This window comes from Xiphias gladius, chromosome 1 (genome assembly GCF_016859285.1).
Source record: "Xiphias gladius isolate SHS-SW01 ecotype Sanya breed wild chromosome 1, ASM1685928v1, whole genome shotgun sequence".
In the NCBI taxonomy this organism is placed as follows: Eukaryota; Metazoa; Chordata; class Actinopteri; order Istiophoriformes; family Xiphiidae; genus Xiphias; species Xiphias gladius.
Window position 1 is genome coordinate 12,006,586 of NC_053400.1, and position 18,757 is coordinate 12,025,342.

At 40.8% G+C, this 18,757-nt stretch overlaps 1 protein-coding gene across 3 annotated transcripts in view; it reads left to right on the top strand.

Moving 5' to 3' along the window:
• The first annotated feature begins 2,083 nt into the window (after nucleotides 1-2,083).
• igdcc4 (immunoglobulin superfamily, DCC subclass, member 4) overlaps nucleotides 2,084-18,757 on the top strand; it is a 51,504-nt gene continuing 34,830 nt past the window's right edge. For all 3 annotated transcript variants that reach the window (XM_040134246.1, XM_040134255.1, XM_040134263.1), the window contains exon 1: nucleotides 2,084-2,375. In XM_040134246.1, coding sequence (XP_039990180.1) covers nucleotides 2,309-2,375 — 67 coding nt within the window. In that variant the 5' untranslated portion in view covers nucleotides 2,084-2,308. The remainder of the gene's footprint in view (nucleotides 2,376-18,757) is intronic.

The window sequence follows — 18,757 nt, forward strand, 5'->3', positions numbered from 1 at the left end:
TGCTGCAGTATGCTCAGTTGGACTGCGGTTTAAGGGAATCAGGTTAATCTTAATTAAGAACATAACTGGGAGCAGGTCGCACCCTCCACCGGATCAGCTTTTGAGGTTCTGACAGGACACTAGTTGTTTGACTTCTGTCCGTCTGTACTGTTGGCACTGCAGCATAAAGATTTACATTGTACAGTCGTGTCCTGCATTGCACACTTGTCCTGCTTTTATTTAAAACTTTCTACAATCCCGGCAGTAGAGCAGCACACACGCATACAATGTGATGGATAGAGGCACACTGCCAGCAAAATAGTGAAGTGTCAACATCTTATGAAAAAAATGAACTGAAGCTGTTTCTTTTAGATGGTTTGTGCACTGATATCATAGCGCTTTCAGTCATTTGTGAGCAGCTGGTAGTTTGTGTTCATTATTATACGGCAGCTGCGGAGGGAAAAAGGAGAAGCAGAGAAATGATAGTGTGACCACAATCACAGAGGACACAGCAATGCTATTAGTTTTCCAATGCAATCACATAATCTGATGGCTCAGATATTTGCTTTATTTCAGACACCTGGGAAATTCATCCATTCCGTTTTCTTTTCATCAGCTCAAATCAATCTTATATCAGTGTGAAATGAATACGCTGAGACGGGAAATCTGGCTGGACAAGCTGTTATTATCAGAGGGAACTCCTTCATTACTGACTTTTGTGATTGCCAATCTTTCTTCTCCATGTTGTAGACAATAGACAAAGTCTTCTACTCTTACGTGCTGAAAATCCATTTTGAAAAAAACAAAAGGAGGCTGTATTCAAAAGCACAAGTGTTACATTAAAATTCAAATGGTGCAAGATGACTCCTTAATGATCTGTAACAGGCGTTCTTTTCATCCCAGCAAGCAATTTATGAGTAGATGTCATATTATCAAAATGTAGATATGGCAATTTCGAACTTCAATGAACAGGTCATTGCAGCGTAACAAGTAGCAGCTCTGATGTATTTGCGAAGTGCCTCATCTGACTGTTTCTCTCTCCTGCTCTATCTTTGTATGGTGCTGAATGTGGGGATGCTGCTGGTATCAGTGATGCTGAGAGCACTGCACGAGAAGTGTCTTTGTCTAATCTGGGAAGGCTGGGCTCCAGCTGGCTCCTGCTCAATGGTTGCATGCAAAAGTCAGCGGGTCCCTCAGCAGTCAGTACAGGAGGCGAGCTGGTTGATTGATTTGGATGCACACCACCAAGACCCCCCCCACCCCCCACCCAACCACCCATCCACCATCCACACCTCCTCCTCCTCCTGCTCATCTTGCTTGTTTTTGTTCAGGGAGCACATGTGCCTCTCCCGCTCTCCTTTTTTTTTTTAAATTTTTGTTTGTGTTTTTGGTTCTTTGTTACCCAGACCCGCTTTACCACAGACAAGCATTCATGCACCCATGCAAACATGTTCATGCATGTGCATAAACAAAGGTGAGCGCTCACTCACAGATACTGAAGAAAATCTAAAACCACACCAAGATAAATTGATTAAATTATATAAATGAATGAGTGTAGAGTTTGCACGATTGGAAGACGAGGTTTCCACTGAAACATGTGGATCTGGATGTGTGATGCGCATAAACATCAGCAGTGTCTCCAACACTGGGTTCATTCGGGGCAACATATTAGCAGTCATTACAGATAAGCGCTTAGCCAGACGGTTCTCCACACTTGGTTTTGCTCTAGCAGAGAGTGAAGCATTACCCTAACGAATTCATCGTCCCAGGCAGACAGAGAGGGCGCCTGGGGTAAAATATATTTCGACAGATTGGATATTAAGTGTTTCTACAGCGTATCCCCTTTGAATTGATCCTCCAAGTGTTGGTGGAAGGCATGAAGCTGAACAAAAAGGAAGAGGAAGGGGTGTGATAGAATCACCGACAGCTTCTCAGGACTCCAGCGACGACCAGCCAGCCAGTGTCTGGCGAACGTCCGTGTGCGCGTATGCTCGCGCGCACGTGTGCCTCCATGCGCGCGCGCGCGTGTGTGTGTGTGTGTGTGTGTGTCTGTGTGTGTGTGGACCAGCGGCCAACACACACACTTAACATTCGTTCGCAACATGGCGTTGGAGCGCCGAGAGACACGACGGCTCTCCCCCGACTAATGCAACCTTATTGTTAGGAGAGCGAGGGGACTGTTAACCAAAGAGACCTAAACATTCACAGAGACTCCTCCACGCACCGGCGGAGACAATAGCGGATTCCAACAAATGCATGTCGCTGTAACGGTATAGCTGGTTGTATAGACCCACGCTGCTACCCCACTGGTGGAAATCAAAGGCTGTACATGGCGGTGGAGAGTACAATTTGGCTGTTCTGTCTTCTTTCGCTGTTTTGTGGTCCATCCAAGCAAGGTAAAGCGCTCACTTAAATCATTTGCAGGTTTTTCACTGGAGTGCATGTGTGAGGCAGCGGGCCACTCAGATTACACCAAAGTGCAGTTACTCGCAACAGAAGTGGGCTGTGATAAAAGACAAGGAGAGAGCTACTGGGTGAATTTTGCACCTTGCAAGGTCCGTGCGGTCCCCTCCGTACTATTCCGTGTTCACCTCATGTGGCCTCTCCGGTGCTTGTGAGGTAGTGATGTATTGTTACTTCACGGGTGTCTCTCCCGGGACGCGCTGGAAGCACATTGCCCAAGAAGCAGCCCCGGACGTTGCCCCAGGGGCGGCCGGAGGGGTTTGGAACCGACCGGGGAAGTTTGGGATCAAACAGAGGATGGGGCTCATTGTGAGGACATGTGGGCTCGGCCCTGGTCTTTAATAAGAGCGGGGCGCCCTGGAAGCAAGCCAGTCTTAAATCTGTTGATTGCTTTGCCCAAAAAAAAGAAACCAAGTCAAAACTTTTTCTCACAGTTTAATAACCTTGAACGACTGTGCGCGGGGGGACGTCCGGTTATAGCCACGGGCTCATAAAGTCGAGCGAGATAAAAGCCTTGCAGTGTGAAAAAGAGTAGCAATGTCATCAAAAGGACATCGTTATATACACACGATCTTGATAAACTTGCAGAGGGATGTGTCTTGGAGGAGACAGGGAAAGGTGCGTAGTAGCTCCCGAGAGTGGAATCGGGCTGGTTGGAGAGATACGTCTGGCCACACGGTTGACGACGAGTGGGCGAGAGACTGGTCCACAGGATTTACACGACAAAGACCCGTTCAGAATATCAGTGAAGGGTCAGGAAGAAGAGAGATAAACAAACAAACAAACAAACAAACAAACCAAAACGCAAAAACAGCGAGCCTGACATGCATTCCTTCTCTGAAAACTTTTTCACGAAGGACTCACATAGGACATGCATCCAGTTCTGTTTCGTCCCATGGGACGAGCTACAGGTGAACAGGTAACAGAAGTAGTAGTGAGCTGATGAAACAAATTAGACGACTTGGCTTCAGCACATTACCCACATTATCTTTGTACAAAGCTTTAGGGAGTGATATAGAGGTGACCAGCTGTCACCGTGTAAACTGTGGTAAACTGTCATATTGTAGCTGGAGTGTCCTGCTTTCGACTTTTAACTGTGTGACAGACATTAGGTGAAATGTCTCACACGGTTTGACGTACTGAGCATTGACATGTTACCAGGTGTGTCTGTCAAGAGCCTATCATGAGGACCAGACAAGTGGGACTGTGTGTACTGTATGTGTGTGTTTGACAGAGAGAGAGAGAGAGAGAGAGAGAGCATACTATTGAACTTGGACTGAGATCTGCATGAGCTGGCGTTTATATTCAGGCTGGGCAAATGGTGGGATTGATAAAATTACTCCTGAAAACGTTTACTTAAATCTATGCTGTTTCACAGTTTTTACGGCTTGTACAGAAACGAATCAGCAGCTATTTTGATCACTGATGAATTGTTGTAGTGATTTTTCTAGCAAAAATGCCAAACATTACCCAAATCAGACTCAGAAGAACTTTATTAATCCCCACAGGGAAATTGCTTTGTTACAACTGCACAACATGCAGCTAGGAAAGAGGAAGTAAATAAGTAAAAAAGTACAACCTGCTATAAAATAGTAATAATAAGAAGTTAAACAGATTATCTGGTTACAGCTTCTCAAATGTGAGGATTGACTGCTTTTATTTGCCATATGTCATAGTAAACTAATTATCCTTAGGGTTTGTGCTCACAGAATCTCAAGATGCCACATCGGTCGTGGAAAATTTTTAAAGGTTGTTACTCACTATTTTGTTTTGACACTTTAAAAACAAAATGACTAATGTATTAATCCGGTAAAAGTAATCTGCAGATCAATTATCATCAGGCTATGAAATCTTCTCTGTAATAAATATTTAAACATTGGTGTGTGGTGGTGTTTAGCGAAAATGGTAGCTGAACTATTCAAAGTTTTTCCTTTGGAATTTTATCCTTCTCTTGTGTCTGGGGCTTTCTTGCACCATAGACATGCTGCTGCTTTAACTCTAGTTTCTCATGCTCTGCAGTGCGTGCTACCAACAGTGATGAGAACTGAAGCAATATTGTGCACAAGGATTGATGTGGCGGTGAGAAGTCAAGTGCGGCGGCATGAATATATCAGAAACTCTGAAGTACTTACACACATCCAGGTAGACACCACCTCGCCATGAGATATGGTGTAATTTTAACACATAAGTTCTATTATTCATTGTTCAATTATGCATATAGAGGTCTTAAAAGGGAGGCACCTAGAGGTATGCCTCCTTGACTTCCATCTGATATAGTAGTAGAAGGTCAAAGGATATAATTTATATGGAGTTAGATTACCATGCCCTGCAGGCCCCAGCAGTGACAGAGTAAGGAATTACTCTCCTTCATATCCTCCTGACAGGGGAGTGAGTGCCACACTGGGGGTGATCACATCCAGATGATGAAATCTCTTGCAGGTAAATGGTGATTGTGATGTAGGTCGTGTGTGATAAGAGTGAAAGAGAAAATTGATTTATTTGCACTGCAAGATTATCACTGAAAGTTGGTACCAAACAATTTTAAGATACCAAGCAGATTGGTAACCTTAAACCCTTTGGTACCATCTTTCAGTGATAATCTTGCAAACCAGTTTGCTTGGTATTTTAAAAGCTTTTTCATTTATAAAACATCATATTTATGGAAATGATTAATAGAACACTAAACAAATCACAGACTAAAATCCGCTGCAATATTTAAGAGTTGCCATCAAAAAGTGTTTTGCTTCAGAGCAAAATTCACATTTGTGTCCATGAGCTCTGCTGAAAGCTGCATCATGCTTTATGATCAAATGAACAGATTAGTATTTATCATGTATTATTACCAAGTAATTATACTGCTAGTAGTCATGAAGACACAAACACAACACAGTCATTGAGGACGACTTGGTGTGTGCATGTTTCTGTGTGTGTGTGTGTGTGTGTGTGTGTGTGTGTGTGTGTGTGTGTGTGTGTGTGTGTGTGTGTGTGTGTGTGTGTGTGTGTGTGTGTGTGTGTGTGTGTTTTGTTAGGTTCTGAAACTGGAGCATGAATGTTGTTGGTGTTGGTGGTTGTGGGAACTGAGGCTGGTAGTGAGCGGGGGTAGGGGTTGATTCTGGGACAGGGATGAATTGGCGGGTTCTGGTGGGGCGAATTTGAGGGCAAGGGCCATTTTTTACATCCACAAACAAAGAGCTTGTTTTTTCCATTCTAAAGATCAAATGAAAATATGTCAGCCTGACTTAACACATGACAGGCAAATGAATGAGCATGAGTTCCCGAGTGTCTGTGTGTTCACAGTCCATGTAGTACTGCATAGTTATTAATCGACATAATAAAAAAAAAACTCTGCAGTGAGAATGTCATGAGTCCATTAGCCACATTTCTCTACACTGTTATGATGAATTAAAAGTCTAACAGTTCACTTTAACTCTTATTAAATATCTCCTCTCAGTCCTCCTTCTCACTTTTTATGTACCAGCATTTGTTGTTTGAGCCCACATGATGCTTTTTTGCACTGTCCAGCTTTATACTCACACAGTTACACAGTCGGGAGATGCCCGGTGCAAAAGCAATTCCACCGGAGCAGCATAATATGATATGCCTTAATTAAGGGGAAAAGCGCTGCAAATGAATTTCTTTTCCCTGTAGCAAACGCCATCCATTCTCTCAACTGCTTATTATGCATGACTATAGGAGAAACTCGAGAGAACCTGCAGGAAACAGCAGACACAGAGAGAACATGCAAAGAACACACAAAAAGGCACCATACTGAGCAAACCGTTCCTTATTTACAATTCCAGCATTCATGGAGCAGCGCTATCATTCATTTGGAGTCGTATTTCAGGCAATCTGGCAAATGTAAGTCCAATACCCATTCTGTTTGAGCTCAGTTTTTGGTCTCTACCAAACTCAGGGAAATATCTGTTTTTTTAGTTGCTAAATGCTCCACTATGTACACCAGCTAGTCACTATCTTTATCTGTATGCTCTTCGGTGCTGAGCAGGTAGTGTACAGTGGGTTTTTAGACTTTTTTCACAGAAAACAGCGGAAAACGTTACTACGAGACCGGTGAGAGTGAACCAAACAGTAAAGTTGCAGCCGAACAGTGAGCTAAAACTCACTGTAAAACTCTGTAAAGCCGAGGGGGGCTGCAGATTCAGGCGTTAATTCTCTGACAATTCTATCTGTTCATCACCACCAGTGTCCCCTTTCACACTGTCACACTGTTTCATATTGTCATTTGATACATTGTTATTATAGAAATATTGATTATTGTTTAAAGGTAAAATGGACGAAAAACCAAAGAATGGTGTATGCAGCAAAAAGTGGCTGGTAACAAAGCAATGTTTTTAATGTTTAATGTTTGTACTCTTTAACCTTTTCAACAGAACTGTTTTATTTTGGTTTTTGTTTGTTTGCTTTTTCCTTATTGTTAACATTTAGAACAATTACTTCTAAATGCTTTTACAGTGCCTTTAATGTCATTGTTTTTTAAGCCCCAATGGTAATTTGTTCTTGCAGTGGATTTAATGGCATTGGATTTTAAGCCCCAATTACATATCGTTTAGTTTTATTTTCATTTTGAGGAATTCAATTGAATAAAACTTAAGAACCTGTGCGGATGGTGACTCAGTGACTAATGACAAATGAGGACCCTTTGGCTAGAAAAGTTCCAGGAACCAGTGGTTAAGTGTTTGGAATAAAAACCCATGGTTTCTTCTCGTAGCTGCCCGCTTTTCTTCTCAGGTTCCGCCACGCTTCTACAACCAGCACTAATTTTTTTTTTTTTCATTACAGTTTTCTCATCCCTATATTAACTTGTGATGTAACATTATACAGACAGGCAAAGTAATATTCTCATATCCACATGAGTAGCATTTTCACTATTGCTCTTGACATGCCTGTGAAGGGTGTGAGCCTGCCCATCAACGACACCACACTACTGATGTCTTATTTTTAGCTTGCTTTGAAACCACCTTAGACTATCTCTGTGTGATCAGTTCTGGGACAGATTGAATTATATTGTTTTATTGTGAAATAGATGGATATCTGTACAACTCAACATGTAATCTCTGAATTACTGTTATAGGATAAAAAACATTGTTATTCCTCCTATATTCTCAGGTCAGACGATGTCATCTAGGCAGCATGTTTCATGCAAAGTTAATATTTTCATGGAACCCTGGAGGAAAATTAGCCTGTAGGAATCCTACTGCTGAAGTGACCCTGTGCCATGTTAGGCATGGTAGTGGGAGGGAACTGTTTTTTGAGTCAACCATTTATTCCACAGACTGCATTAGGGTACTGGGGGGCAAAGTCCATTCTCTAGCTTAAATATTATGGAGATGTGAAGTTACACAAGGGGGTTACATTTTCGGCTTGGCACAGTGTCAGAGGAAGATATTTTGAATCTAGTGAAGTCGGTGTGTTACAAACCTTTTATCATGTCTTCAAAAAGTCTCAACAAGGTTATTTGTCATGAAATTTAAAGTGCAAGCTTTACCCCTAAAAGCAAAAATACCAGTTAACAGAACAGTGAAGTCATGGGCATCACTGTTACAAAAGTTAAACCACTGACTATGATAAAGTGAAATGACATTCTGCGTGACAGATGTTTGATTCTGCATACTCTTACAGGGAGCTGTTGGTGTACCTCAGTGTATGTACTTAAAACCAGAAAGACTAAAAAACAGACCTTCTGTGGCAGGTTGAACTTCCTCAGCCACTGCAGGAAGAATATCCTGTGCTGTGCCCTCGTTATCACTGAGTCAAGTGGCTGTCTCCACCTTAAGTTCCCTTGATAGCTGTCATCCATGCCTCCACCTGAACTCTACCGTGATCTTGAATGTTTAGAGTGTGTTCAGCTCCAGTTTGTTGTGGCTACACCGGAGGGCCAGCTGTTCAATCTCCTGTATAGCGGCGGCTACGGAATATTAAACATTGAATTTGTAGAGGGATGTATGCTGTCTGCAGTACTGTATGTCTTACATTGGCCCTTACACTGTGTGTGTCTAATATTAGTGTATAAGTGCTCTGACGTCACTAAAAAGTTTTCTGTGTACAGACTACATTTGTGGCTCTTATCCTGACAAGTAAATGCAGGAGTTAAATGTATATATATATATATATAATATATATATATATATATAAATTTTTAAAAAACGTACCGTCTTTTATCTCACTGTCACTTTCTATTCTTTGATGTGCTGTAGCAGATTATAGATCCTCTTCTTTTTCCGAACACACCCCCTTAATGGCTTAATGTAACTGCATTTCTAATTTAATTGCAAATGATGTATTTATGTAAATAGTGCTTTTGATGACTATGTTCTAGTTGTTAGCGTTATTTGAACTTTTCGTGCACTCAGACTTACCACTTTCCACTTTCTCATTCAGTAATTCTGTAAACATACATACTCAGATCTCTTGAGACTGAAAGCCAGAGCTCGTCAGAGAGCAGCGCCTGTGGAGAATAGCTCATTACATATTAGCAAAATTAAAATTAAGTTTCCTCATGTGTGTGCGTTTGGTGAGGTACTGTACATACCCTGTGTGCCTGCCTGCTTTCTTGTGTGTAAGTGTGGGCGTGTCAACTGCGATTTGTGAGTGCATCTTGATTCTCCTCCCCAGAGAGTCCATGCTAAATTAGGATGCATATTATTTAAAGATGCCTTGGGCTTAGTTTCAGCTGGGTATATTCGTGCAGTGAATATGTTGATTTTTATGGTGCCCCGTGTGCACCTATTCATGCTGCCAGGGAGGCAATCTTAAGCATGGAGGTGTTTATATGAAGGGAGAGGATGTCTTTAGCTGGGTTTTTTTCTGCTATGAATTCAAATGATGCTCTCGTGGGATCTTTAAGGGTGGTATTAAATTTCTTTCTTAGTGCTTTTTTCAGTTGTAAATATCATGGTCACTTAAATATGACACCTTGTGAGCTAATGATTGTTGAGTAAAGTAAAATCTTTGGTAAAAGAAAAAGAAAACAATTCGAAGATTTTTTTTTCTTTTTTAAACCTTCGATGTAGATTGTAATAGTATGTTGAGCTGAAATTTGGATTCACAAAAAGGGATTGGACAAATATATTTAGAGATCCTATACCTTAAAGTTAAAATTTTAAATTCTTTTAAATTTGTTCATTTTCTGGCTTATGCTGTTTTCCAGTATAAAGTGATTGATTGAGTGATGTAAACCACTCTAAAGAACATTTCTGGGTTTGTCTATCTATTGAGTTAAGTAAAGGCTTTTTAATTTTCACATGTGGGTCTCAGTCATGGAAAAGTTCCATTTTGACTCTTTTCAATCATGTAATCATGACAGGATCTGTACAAATAGATTCTCAGCATGTGGATGGTATTTGGAATTTGGCCCATCGTACAAGTCAATCTACAATACATATCATGTATAAGGTGAAGGCTGTGTATTGAAACATGCTGCTAAGCCGTCTCCAGCAGCCAGCTCCCTATTTTGGCCATCTGACCAATTTCCTGCCTTTTTTGCAAAAGCACTGTAGCTTACATAGCTCGCAAAAGTCACACCTAAGAGTCATAGCCTATTGGTTTGCAAACTATACCCAAAATGCCATATGTAAGAGCAATGTAATCTTGTGTGTTTCTGTACTGGCAATGTAACTGCTTTTATTCACATTTGGGCCATGTAGAAAATGTTACTGAAATGTTACGAGGGGGTACTTTTCAGATGATGCCAGCTTGTAAAATATATAGTCATATTCTCCGTTCGGCTTTTGCACTGAGTTGCAACCTCAATCGCACATAGAGATCAAATGTTGGTGAGTCGGTCTATTTCCGAGGGGATCTTTGGTAATGCTGCTCTCTGTTAATTCTTAAATCCCAGGAGCACAAATTAATATTACAACTGTAGTGATGCAACTCACTCGGATTGTGCTATTTCATCCTGTTGGCTAACTAGGTCATTGAGATTTGCCAGACAGTGTATCTGAAAACTGGACATGATGGGATTTTGAGCAGTTGCTCGGGGTAGGGTCACAGTTACACTGAAGGTGGCATACTTTATATTGTCCGAGGCTTATACAGCAGCAGCCTCTCTCCAAGATCTAATCATAACTTCATTTGAATCCCACTACCAGCTCTATCCAAAGCCCCAACTTCACTGACAGTGTTGGCAGTCTTGAACATCATCTACCTGTAAACATTATGTTAAGATTGATCAGTGAAGCTGCAGAGATATTTTGTCTAAAGAGGTTACTGAACATTAAAGGGAGCCAGTCAACCAGCTCCTTATTTTAATGGTCATTCCACAGATTTAATTAGGGAATTTTTGCATTTTTGAAGATAGTCAACTTATCATCCTGGTAGGCTCTATATACCTGGCACAACTCGAGTTCTCACTGATATGTGTTTTCATTACTTTGGCTTTTATTCTGCCACTGTAGTTTTGTCTTTTTGAGAGTGTGTCTGTGTCCGTGTGTCTGTGCCTTTGTGAGAGAGGCAGCGGTCTGGCGGCGCCTACTTGGTCAACTAACCTGCATTCGCATTCCTTCCATTCCTCCCTGCTGTCTGCCCGGTCACATGAGCTGGAGGTGGCCGTGTAGGTGTAGATAATTATAAATAAATATGGCAATGTCACCCCTGAGTTGTAGTTTACCTGTAGCGTTATGGAATATTAATGAGAACATGCTGCAGAGGGTATGGCAGTTCAAGAAATTCACATGCACAGAAGTCAGAGGAGGGTTGTGCTTTAGTTACTCAATCACTAATACTACATGCAGCCATCATACAATAAAGAGCACACATTCATGAGTCATTTGTATATTCATACTGGTCCAGACGCCCTTCTGTTCTCAGTCAATTGCAGTATATTACTCAAAGATCACAGCTCATCTCTCTCACATCAGTGGTCGAAAATGTCATCACTGAGAACCCAGAGAGAGCATAATACTGTATATAAAGCCCTTCCTTGGTGCAGATACCAGGTAGTGTCACATAGCAGTCTCATTCATCATCCTGACCTTGTGTGAGATACCCAACCCTGACCCTTACACACACAAGTATTATAATGTACACGTGCCTCATTTCAAAGAGCAGCATCGAGGAAGAGGGAAATGTTTTTAGACCGTTCTGCCTGTGTGTTCTCTCCTATCATCGCATCTACTGTATGTAGTCCATTTTCCACAGAATACCCTCAGGTATTTCCTTTTGTCCTGCAAACCGGGAACCTTTATATTGCCAGTCTCATGCACCACTGTCCCCAGCACACATTCCTGTACATTCATTGTGCCGCTGCGTGAATAAACGGATTCTGATTCGGATCTCCAATGTTACTCCCATGTTAGTTTTATTGCTCGCTTTGTTGACTCATCCAAGTGGGCCTGGCACTTGACATGGCTATGTGGAGGCCCCATGCTGCTGGTAGGCTCTGCCTGCAGGAACGTTGCTCTTTCATTGGAGGAAGCTAGACTGGGATGAATGAGCACTGTACATAGAGCAGGAGGCATGAGGGACTGCACTGGTACGCCCCCTCTCTCATTCTCTATCCTTTGTTCTGTGTCCGGCTCCCTCTCTCTCTCTCTCCCTCTTATACACACACACACACACACACACACACACACACACACACACACACACACACGTTTAGTGGGACACAGGCCATGTTTGTCTCACCACAACCCCTCTTTTTTCATTGTACACTTTCATGTCATTTGTTATGAGAGGAGGGTCACTGTATGATCTCACTGACTGTAAATGTAAATGTCCAGGTTATAGTTCATTACTGTATGCAAATCCTTGAAACTACATGTTTGACAGTAGGGCTTTTATACATCTCAGTGCAGCACGACAGGTGCAAAGGCAGGTTGACAAATACATACATACAGGTCTTGTTTTAATGTTGGTAACTATTAAGACCTGAAAAATTACTTGATTAATCAAGCAGTCAATTAACAGAAAACTAATCAGCAACTATTTTTGTATTCAAATAATGATTTAAGTCAATTCTTAGGCTAAAATGCCCAAAAATTCAAGATTTTAGTTTCACAAATGTGAATTTTGCTGGCTTTCGTAGTCTTCTATGATGGTGAATTAAACATCTTTGAGTTTTTTACTGTTAGTCAGACAAAACAAGGATTTTGAATATGTCAACTTAGGCTTTAAGAAATTGCGATGGCCTTTTTTCACTATTTTCTGATATTTTACAGGGAAAACAACTAATTAATAGAACTAACTGATTAATTGAACAAAATAATCGTAAGATTAATCAATACTGAAAATAACAATTTCTTTTCATCTTCATTTCTTTTGTGAGGTAATTAGATGGTAAAAGTTTTGATCAAGTTAAAGTATAATATGCAACTTGATCTGGAGGCCAGGGGTCCCAAGGAGCAACAAATTATTAATAACATAATTTAGAAAGATGCCTAAAACAGTTTCCATCAGAGAAAAAGTCCAGCCGCTAAAGTAAAAAAGTTTCCTATTAATTTTGTAGCCTTGTGTGTATGTGTAAACTCAACCCTTCAATGCTCAAAGTCAGAAAAAAAAAAAATCTTTGAGTCATTTTATTGGCTTTCTGAGAGTAAAAGTGAGTGTGTGTTCGGGGTTAGGATGATTGGTTGTGAGAAGAACCCTGCTATCATCATGAGAGGAAACACAACTGGAACGGTTAACACCCGACACGGCAGCTGTTCAGATTGTTGAGTGACTCACAGCCTCAGCGTGGGTTCAGTGAAATGTTGAGCCCTCTGTATGTAGCTTTGCTTAACTAGTAAACAGAGCATTTTAATTTGGCATCAGAGCGATTTAAGGCTCATAAAGAGGGAGGAATGTACAGCAGCCTTCAGACTCCTGACAGTGCTTAACATTTTAACAGAAAGAACCCAACGCCTAAGGCAATGCCTTCAACATGAAAAGCCAATATTTAGACAGCACTAGTTTCTTGTTCTTGCACTGGCATTTCCACCTGAATGCTGAAACATGAGCATCTCCGCCTCCCTGCAGGGTTTTATCACAAGCTGCCTCTCTGCTCAGATTATCACAACTGTAGCTTCAAAGTTTTTGGCCAACGGCACATGTAAGTGCCAGGGCTATTTTTTACTTTGTTATAATTGATGTAAGGTAATTGAATTAGCAAACAAAGACACCGCCGAAACAACAGCCGAGCAGTAGTTGAGATTGGTTTCAGGTTTGGTTTGTGGCATCCAGGCCTACCCCACACACAAACACACACACACACACACACACGCAGTCTTGTACTGCCAGCTTTGTGAGGACACTGATTGACCTAATGCATTCCTTTGCCCCTTACCCTAACTTCAACCATCTAAACCAAACGCCTAACCCTAACCCTAACCTAAACTTAATTCAAACCTGAACCCTAAAAACAAGTCATTAGCCTCAGCCCTTTGAAGATGTGAGGACCTGCCTAAGTGTCCTGACTTTCCCAAAATGTCCGCACCCGCAAGGTCTAAAACTTAATCTGGTCCTCACACAGATAGAAGTAAAAGTGCACACACACACTCTCACACACACACACACACACACACACACACACACACACACACACATACAAAGTTTTCCTGCAGTAAACTTCTCTGTGCTATCAATCAGACAATCTGTCCTCGTCCACTCAGGCTGTATTTAGGTTTCAGTGCAGTGATTACCTACAACCCTGTTTTTTCCGAGACAAGTACTACCTACATGCACAATACTGGACGCTGCTAATATCCTTCAGGAACAACACGAAGCAATCATCTACTGCTGCTGTGTCAATTTAGCAGATGTACAAGGCAATCTGGTTATCACTGCTTTTGAGTGCTTTTGTGGTCCCTCTTCACAAAAGTGTCTGTAATCACATTTTGCTGCTCTTTTTCAATTGAGTCTCAAGGCTGCCCTAATCTTATCTGCACTGCTCAGTTCTCTATTTCATTCCGTAATTCTGAGTCTCTTTCTTTGTCTCAAATCCGCTCTTCCCATTTCTTACCTCACATTTTCCACCTTTTTAAGTTTGTAACCTATTCCACTTTATTTGGCTCTTGTTAATGTAATACTATATTACTATCATTACTATAGTAACACTATTAATATAGTTTTTAGCAGTGTGGTATTATGGATGACGATATCAGTGTGGTGGTCGGTCCACCACTTTGGTCTAGACTGAAATACAACAGCTACTGGATAGATTGCCATGATATTTTGTACAGACATTCATGGTCCGCAAAGTATTACTGTGAGGACCCCCTTACGTTTCCTTTAGTGGCACAATGAGGTTGAAAATTTTGGTTTTTTAGTGAAATAACTCGTGGATGGATTGCCATGAACTTTGGCACATATAGGCTATCCATGTTCTGTTCAGGATGCATTGACTTTAACTTTTCTTCTAGCTCTACCATATGCTCAAAATTTTAATTTGACCAGTACTGTTGTAATTTGATTTACAGACCCGGTTGAAATTATTGGCAACCCTGAATTTTAAGAACAGAATTTAGAATGTCTTATGAAATAAATGCAAATTAACCAATTTTGGATCATCAAATATTTTAATAAAATGTCCAAGATTACTGAACAAAAGAAAATAAAAAAACAAAACTTGCATAATAGTAAAATAATACAAACACAAAATGTACCCCAGACACAATTACCTTTCACTAATATTTGGTTGCAGAACCTTTGGCAACAGTGGCAGTCTCTAAACGTTTCTTTTAGCCATCTAGAAGCTTCTTGCACCTGTCTGCCGGTAGTTTCTGCCACTCTTCCATTGCTATGTGTTCAAGCCGTTTTAGGTTTCACAGTCCCTTTAGCAATGGCAGATTTTAGCTTTCTGCAAAGGTTTTCAGTGGGATTTAGGTCAGGAGTCACTGCTGGCCAGTTTAAAACAGTTAATCTTTCCCTTTTCAACCATTCGTTTGTGCCGCTGGATGTCTGCTTTGGGTCATAGTCCTGCTGAAAGATCCAAGACCTTCGCCTCAAACCTAGTTTTCTGACACTGGATAACACATTTCGCTCTAAAATGCCTTGGTGAACTTCTGATTTCATAATTCCTTTGACACATTCAATGCCTCCAGTACTAGAGTTGGCAAAGCAGCCCCACAGCATGATAGAACCTCCACCATGTTTTACCGTAGGCAGGGTGTTATTTTCCTTATGGGCTTCATTTCGTCGCTTATAAACAAACTGATGCACTGCATTCACAAAGAGCTCTACTTTGGTTTCATCTGTCCATAGAACATTATCCGAGAAAAACTGTTGCTTATCTATAAATTCTTGCAAATATTAGTCTAGCCTTTTTTTGCCTTTCTTTCAATAGTGGCGTCATCCTTGGCCTTCGCCCTTGGAGCCCTAGGTTTAGTCTGCGACGTATGGTACGGGCTGAAACCACCACTCCAGATTGATGTCTTGCGTGGTTTTTTTTTTCCTCAATCTGCATCAATCTTTGCAGACTTCTCTCACTGAGTTCCTTAACAGCGTCTTAACAGTTATATGACTGTGAAACATTACAAATTGTTGAAACAGGGATTTCAAAATATTTGGCGATTGCCTTGTAGCCTTTAGCTTAGCATTTATTTGTTAATTCAGGTCATGTGAACACTGAAAATTAAGCACAGTTGAGTCTTATTTGTTTTTTTATTTTGTTTGAGGAACAACAAAAGTGTGCCAATAATTGTGTAAAATGTACATTTTATGGCTGTATTTTTTTAATCCACAACATGAAAGCTTTTTTTGTTGTTGTTGTTCAGTAACTTTGGAAATATAATTAAATATTCTAAATGTACAAAATTGGTTAATTTGCATATATTTCCGAAGATATTCTAAATTCTGTCCTTGCCAGTCATTTCAACCAGGACAGTAGTACCAAATACCTACAAAACTAATGACATTCTTGTCAGCCTCAGCTGTACTTTATGTTTAGTACTAATTTGCTAATGTTTGTGTGCTAACACACTAAGGTAAGATTGCAAACATGGTAAACACTGTAGTCGTAGCTGCTACACATCAGCATGTTAGCATTTTGATTGTTAGCATGCTAATGTTAGCACGTAGCTCAAAGCACTGCTGTTCCAAAGTACAGCCTCACAGAGCTGCTAGCGTGGCATTTGACTAGTCTCGTTTCAATTTCTTCTTTTGTTGCTGTGAGTACAAAATAAAAGAGGGTCTTTCACTTTGATCTGCATGACTAGATGCTACTAGGGGTAAGTTAGAAAATATAATTCTTTGTAATTTGGATGAGCTGACTCTATAAATTGTCTGGGTCCAAAGTGGTTCACTGGCCAAGCTGTTGTGGCTTGCCATTACACAAGAATCCAGCAAACACTATTAGATATAATTTCAGCTGTTTTGATGTGTTATACTGATTATAGAGTGTGTTTCTAACATGCTCAACTACAATGGTGCATACGTTAAACATTAACTGCCAAACATCATGTTAACATGTCAATGTGAACATGTCAACATTGCTAAAGGGCATGTTGACTTTAACATTTACTTCAAATCATCACTGTGCCCAAGTACAGCCTTCACAAGCTGCTAACATGGCCATACCATCCTCTAAACCTCTTGGTTTTTTAATGCTTTTTAATGTTTTTTAATGTTTTTTAATTAATTCCCACTGTATATTACTGTCTTGGCAACATACACAGCCAAAGATATGAAAGTCAGCATGACGCACATCAGGACAAGATAATAACTGTGCAACATAGCCAAGATTTCACAGAAAATAGCAGCAACAGCAACATACAGTATGTTGTACTGGGGTATCAGTATTAGGTAAAAAAAATAAAATTCAGTTCATTTCGTGAAACACCAGTTTTTGGACCCTTTTAGCTAAGCCTCTTTGTAGGTATCTGAAGTTCCTGGTAGGCATGAGGTATTGCATGGCTTCACTTTAGAGGCTGCGGAAACCTGAGCTGTGGCCTCAGGGTCATGGGGCGTCCAGTCTCTGTTGACAGTGAGCCGGGCAGGGTGAAATATTCGCTGTGTTTGGTCACTCTCCTCCTCCTGCTCCTCCTCTTTCTCCTTCTGTTCTCCCAAATGTTTTGTGAATAGGTGATCCATTAACAGAAATGGACTAGTGGAATAAGTGTTGATGGTATCAAGAGTACTTCTCCATCTCTGCTGGCTTTTCTCTCTTTTTCTCCATCTGAGTGACAGACAGAAACAGTCTGTTTCTTTGTCTGTGTGTGTGTGTGTGTGCTTCATTTCACTTCAGTCTTCTTTGTGTTTTTCACTATGAATAGGACAGAAAATCAGTCTTTGGTCTACCCATTTATCCACCTGATATACGGCAGTAGTATGTAGGTACACCAAGCATGTGATTTAAATTCACAAAATCTTGGCGATCATACCACCACTGTATTCTTACTTTATCCAAATAGCTGTTGTTGGCACAATTAGAGAGCTATTACAAATCCAGATAAGGTGTCAAAATTGTTATTGTTACTGCCTTGATAAAGGGGCGGTGTATCATTTATGGGTGATATGTTTGCTTCTTTTTTTCTCTTTTTATGTGTTTGATCGTCTCCCGTTGTCCATCGGTCTCTGTTTCATCCACTCTCCCTTTTGTAAACCGCTGTCCTCTCTCTACTTAGAGTAAGCTATGAACCTCTTGGCGCAGTGCCATCACAATCCATTCACTACAGCTCAGTGAGACCGCATAGCCACTACTATGTCCCAGAGTGTGCACCCTGTCCTTTCCAGCAGCTCCCACTTGTACAGTAAAATGACAAAATGGCCACTTCACAGATTCCCCCTCTTCACCGCATTGTGTCCTCATGAGACACTGACAGTCACAACGCGGGCATGCATGCGTCTGTGTGTTGAAATGGGTGAGTGTGTGGGTACATGTTGGCATGTGAATATGTGTGTATATCTGTGTGTGTGTGCTTCGCATGGCCACAAATCTAGGACATGGCGAGGTTTCTGGCATGAATGTGTGTGTGAATATCAGGCGTTTTATTCCCAAATGAAACAACCACTACTTGAAATATGTGATACGGTATGCTTACCCTGCCTACTTTTTTAAAGGATAGTAGGTCATGCTAGTCCCTGGTTCTAAAAATGTTACAGTAACTTTTCTAGGTTGGTCACCTATGTTTTATTTCATCTTATTATATAGTTAGTTTTGCACAGATTAATACGTCTAAATCTTGATAAAAGGAAATTATTGTTTTCCTGCTTTTTCCCTATTTTGCATGTTCCTTATCACACCTCTATCCAGTTTTGTGAGGCATAATGGCTTCCATATCCAACGCAGAATGATCTCGCCAAGTGAAACCATTGGCAGTCAGCTGGGAAATGGCTGCTAACGTTTTAATGACTTAATGAGACCTAATTAGTAGAAATGGGAGAG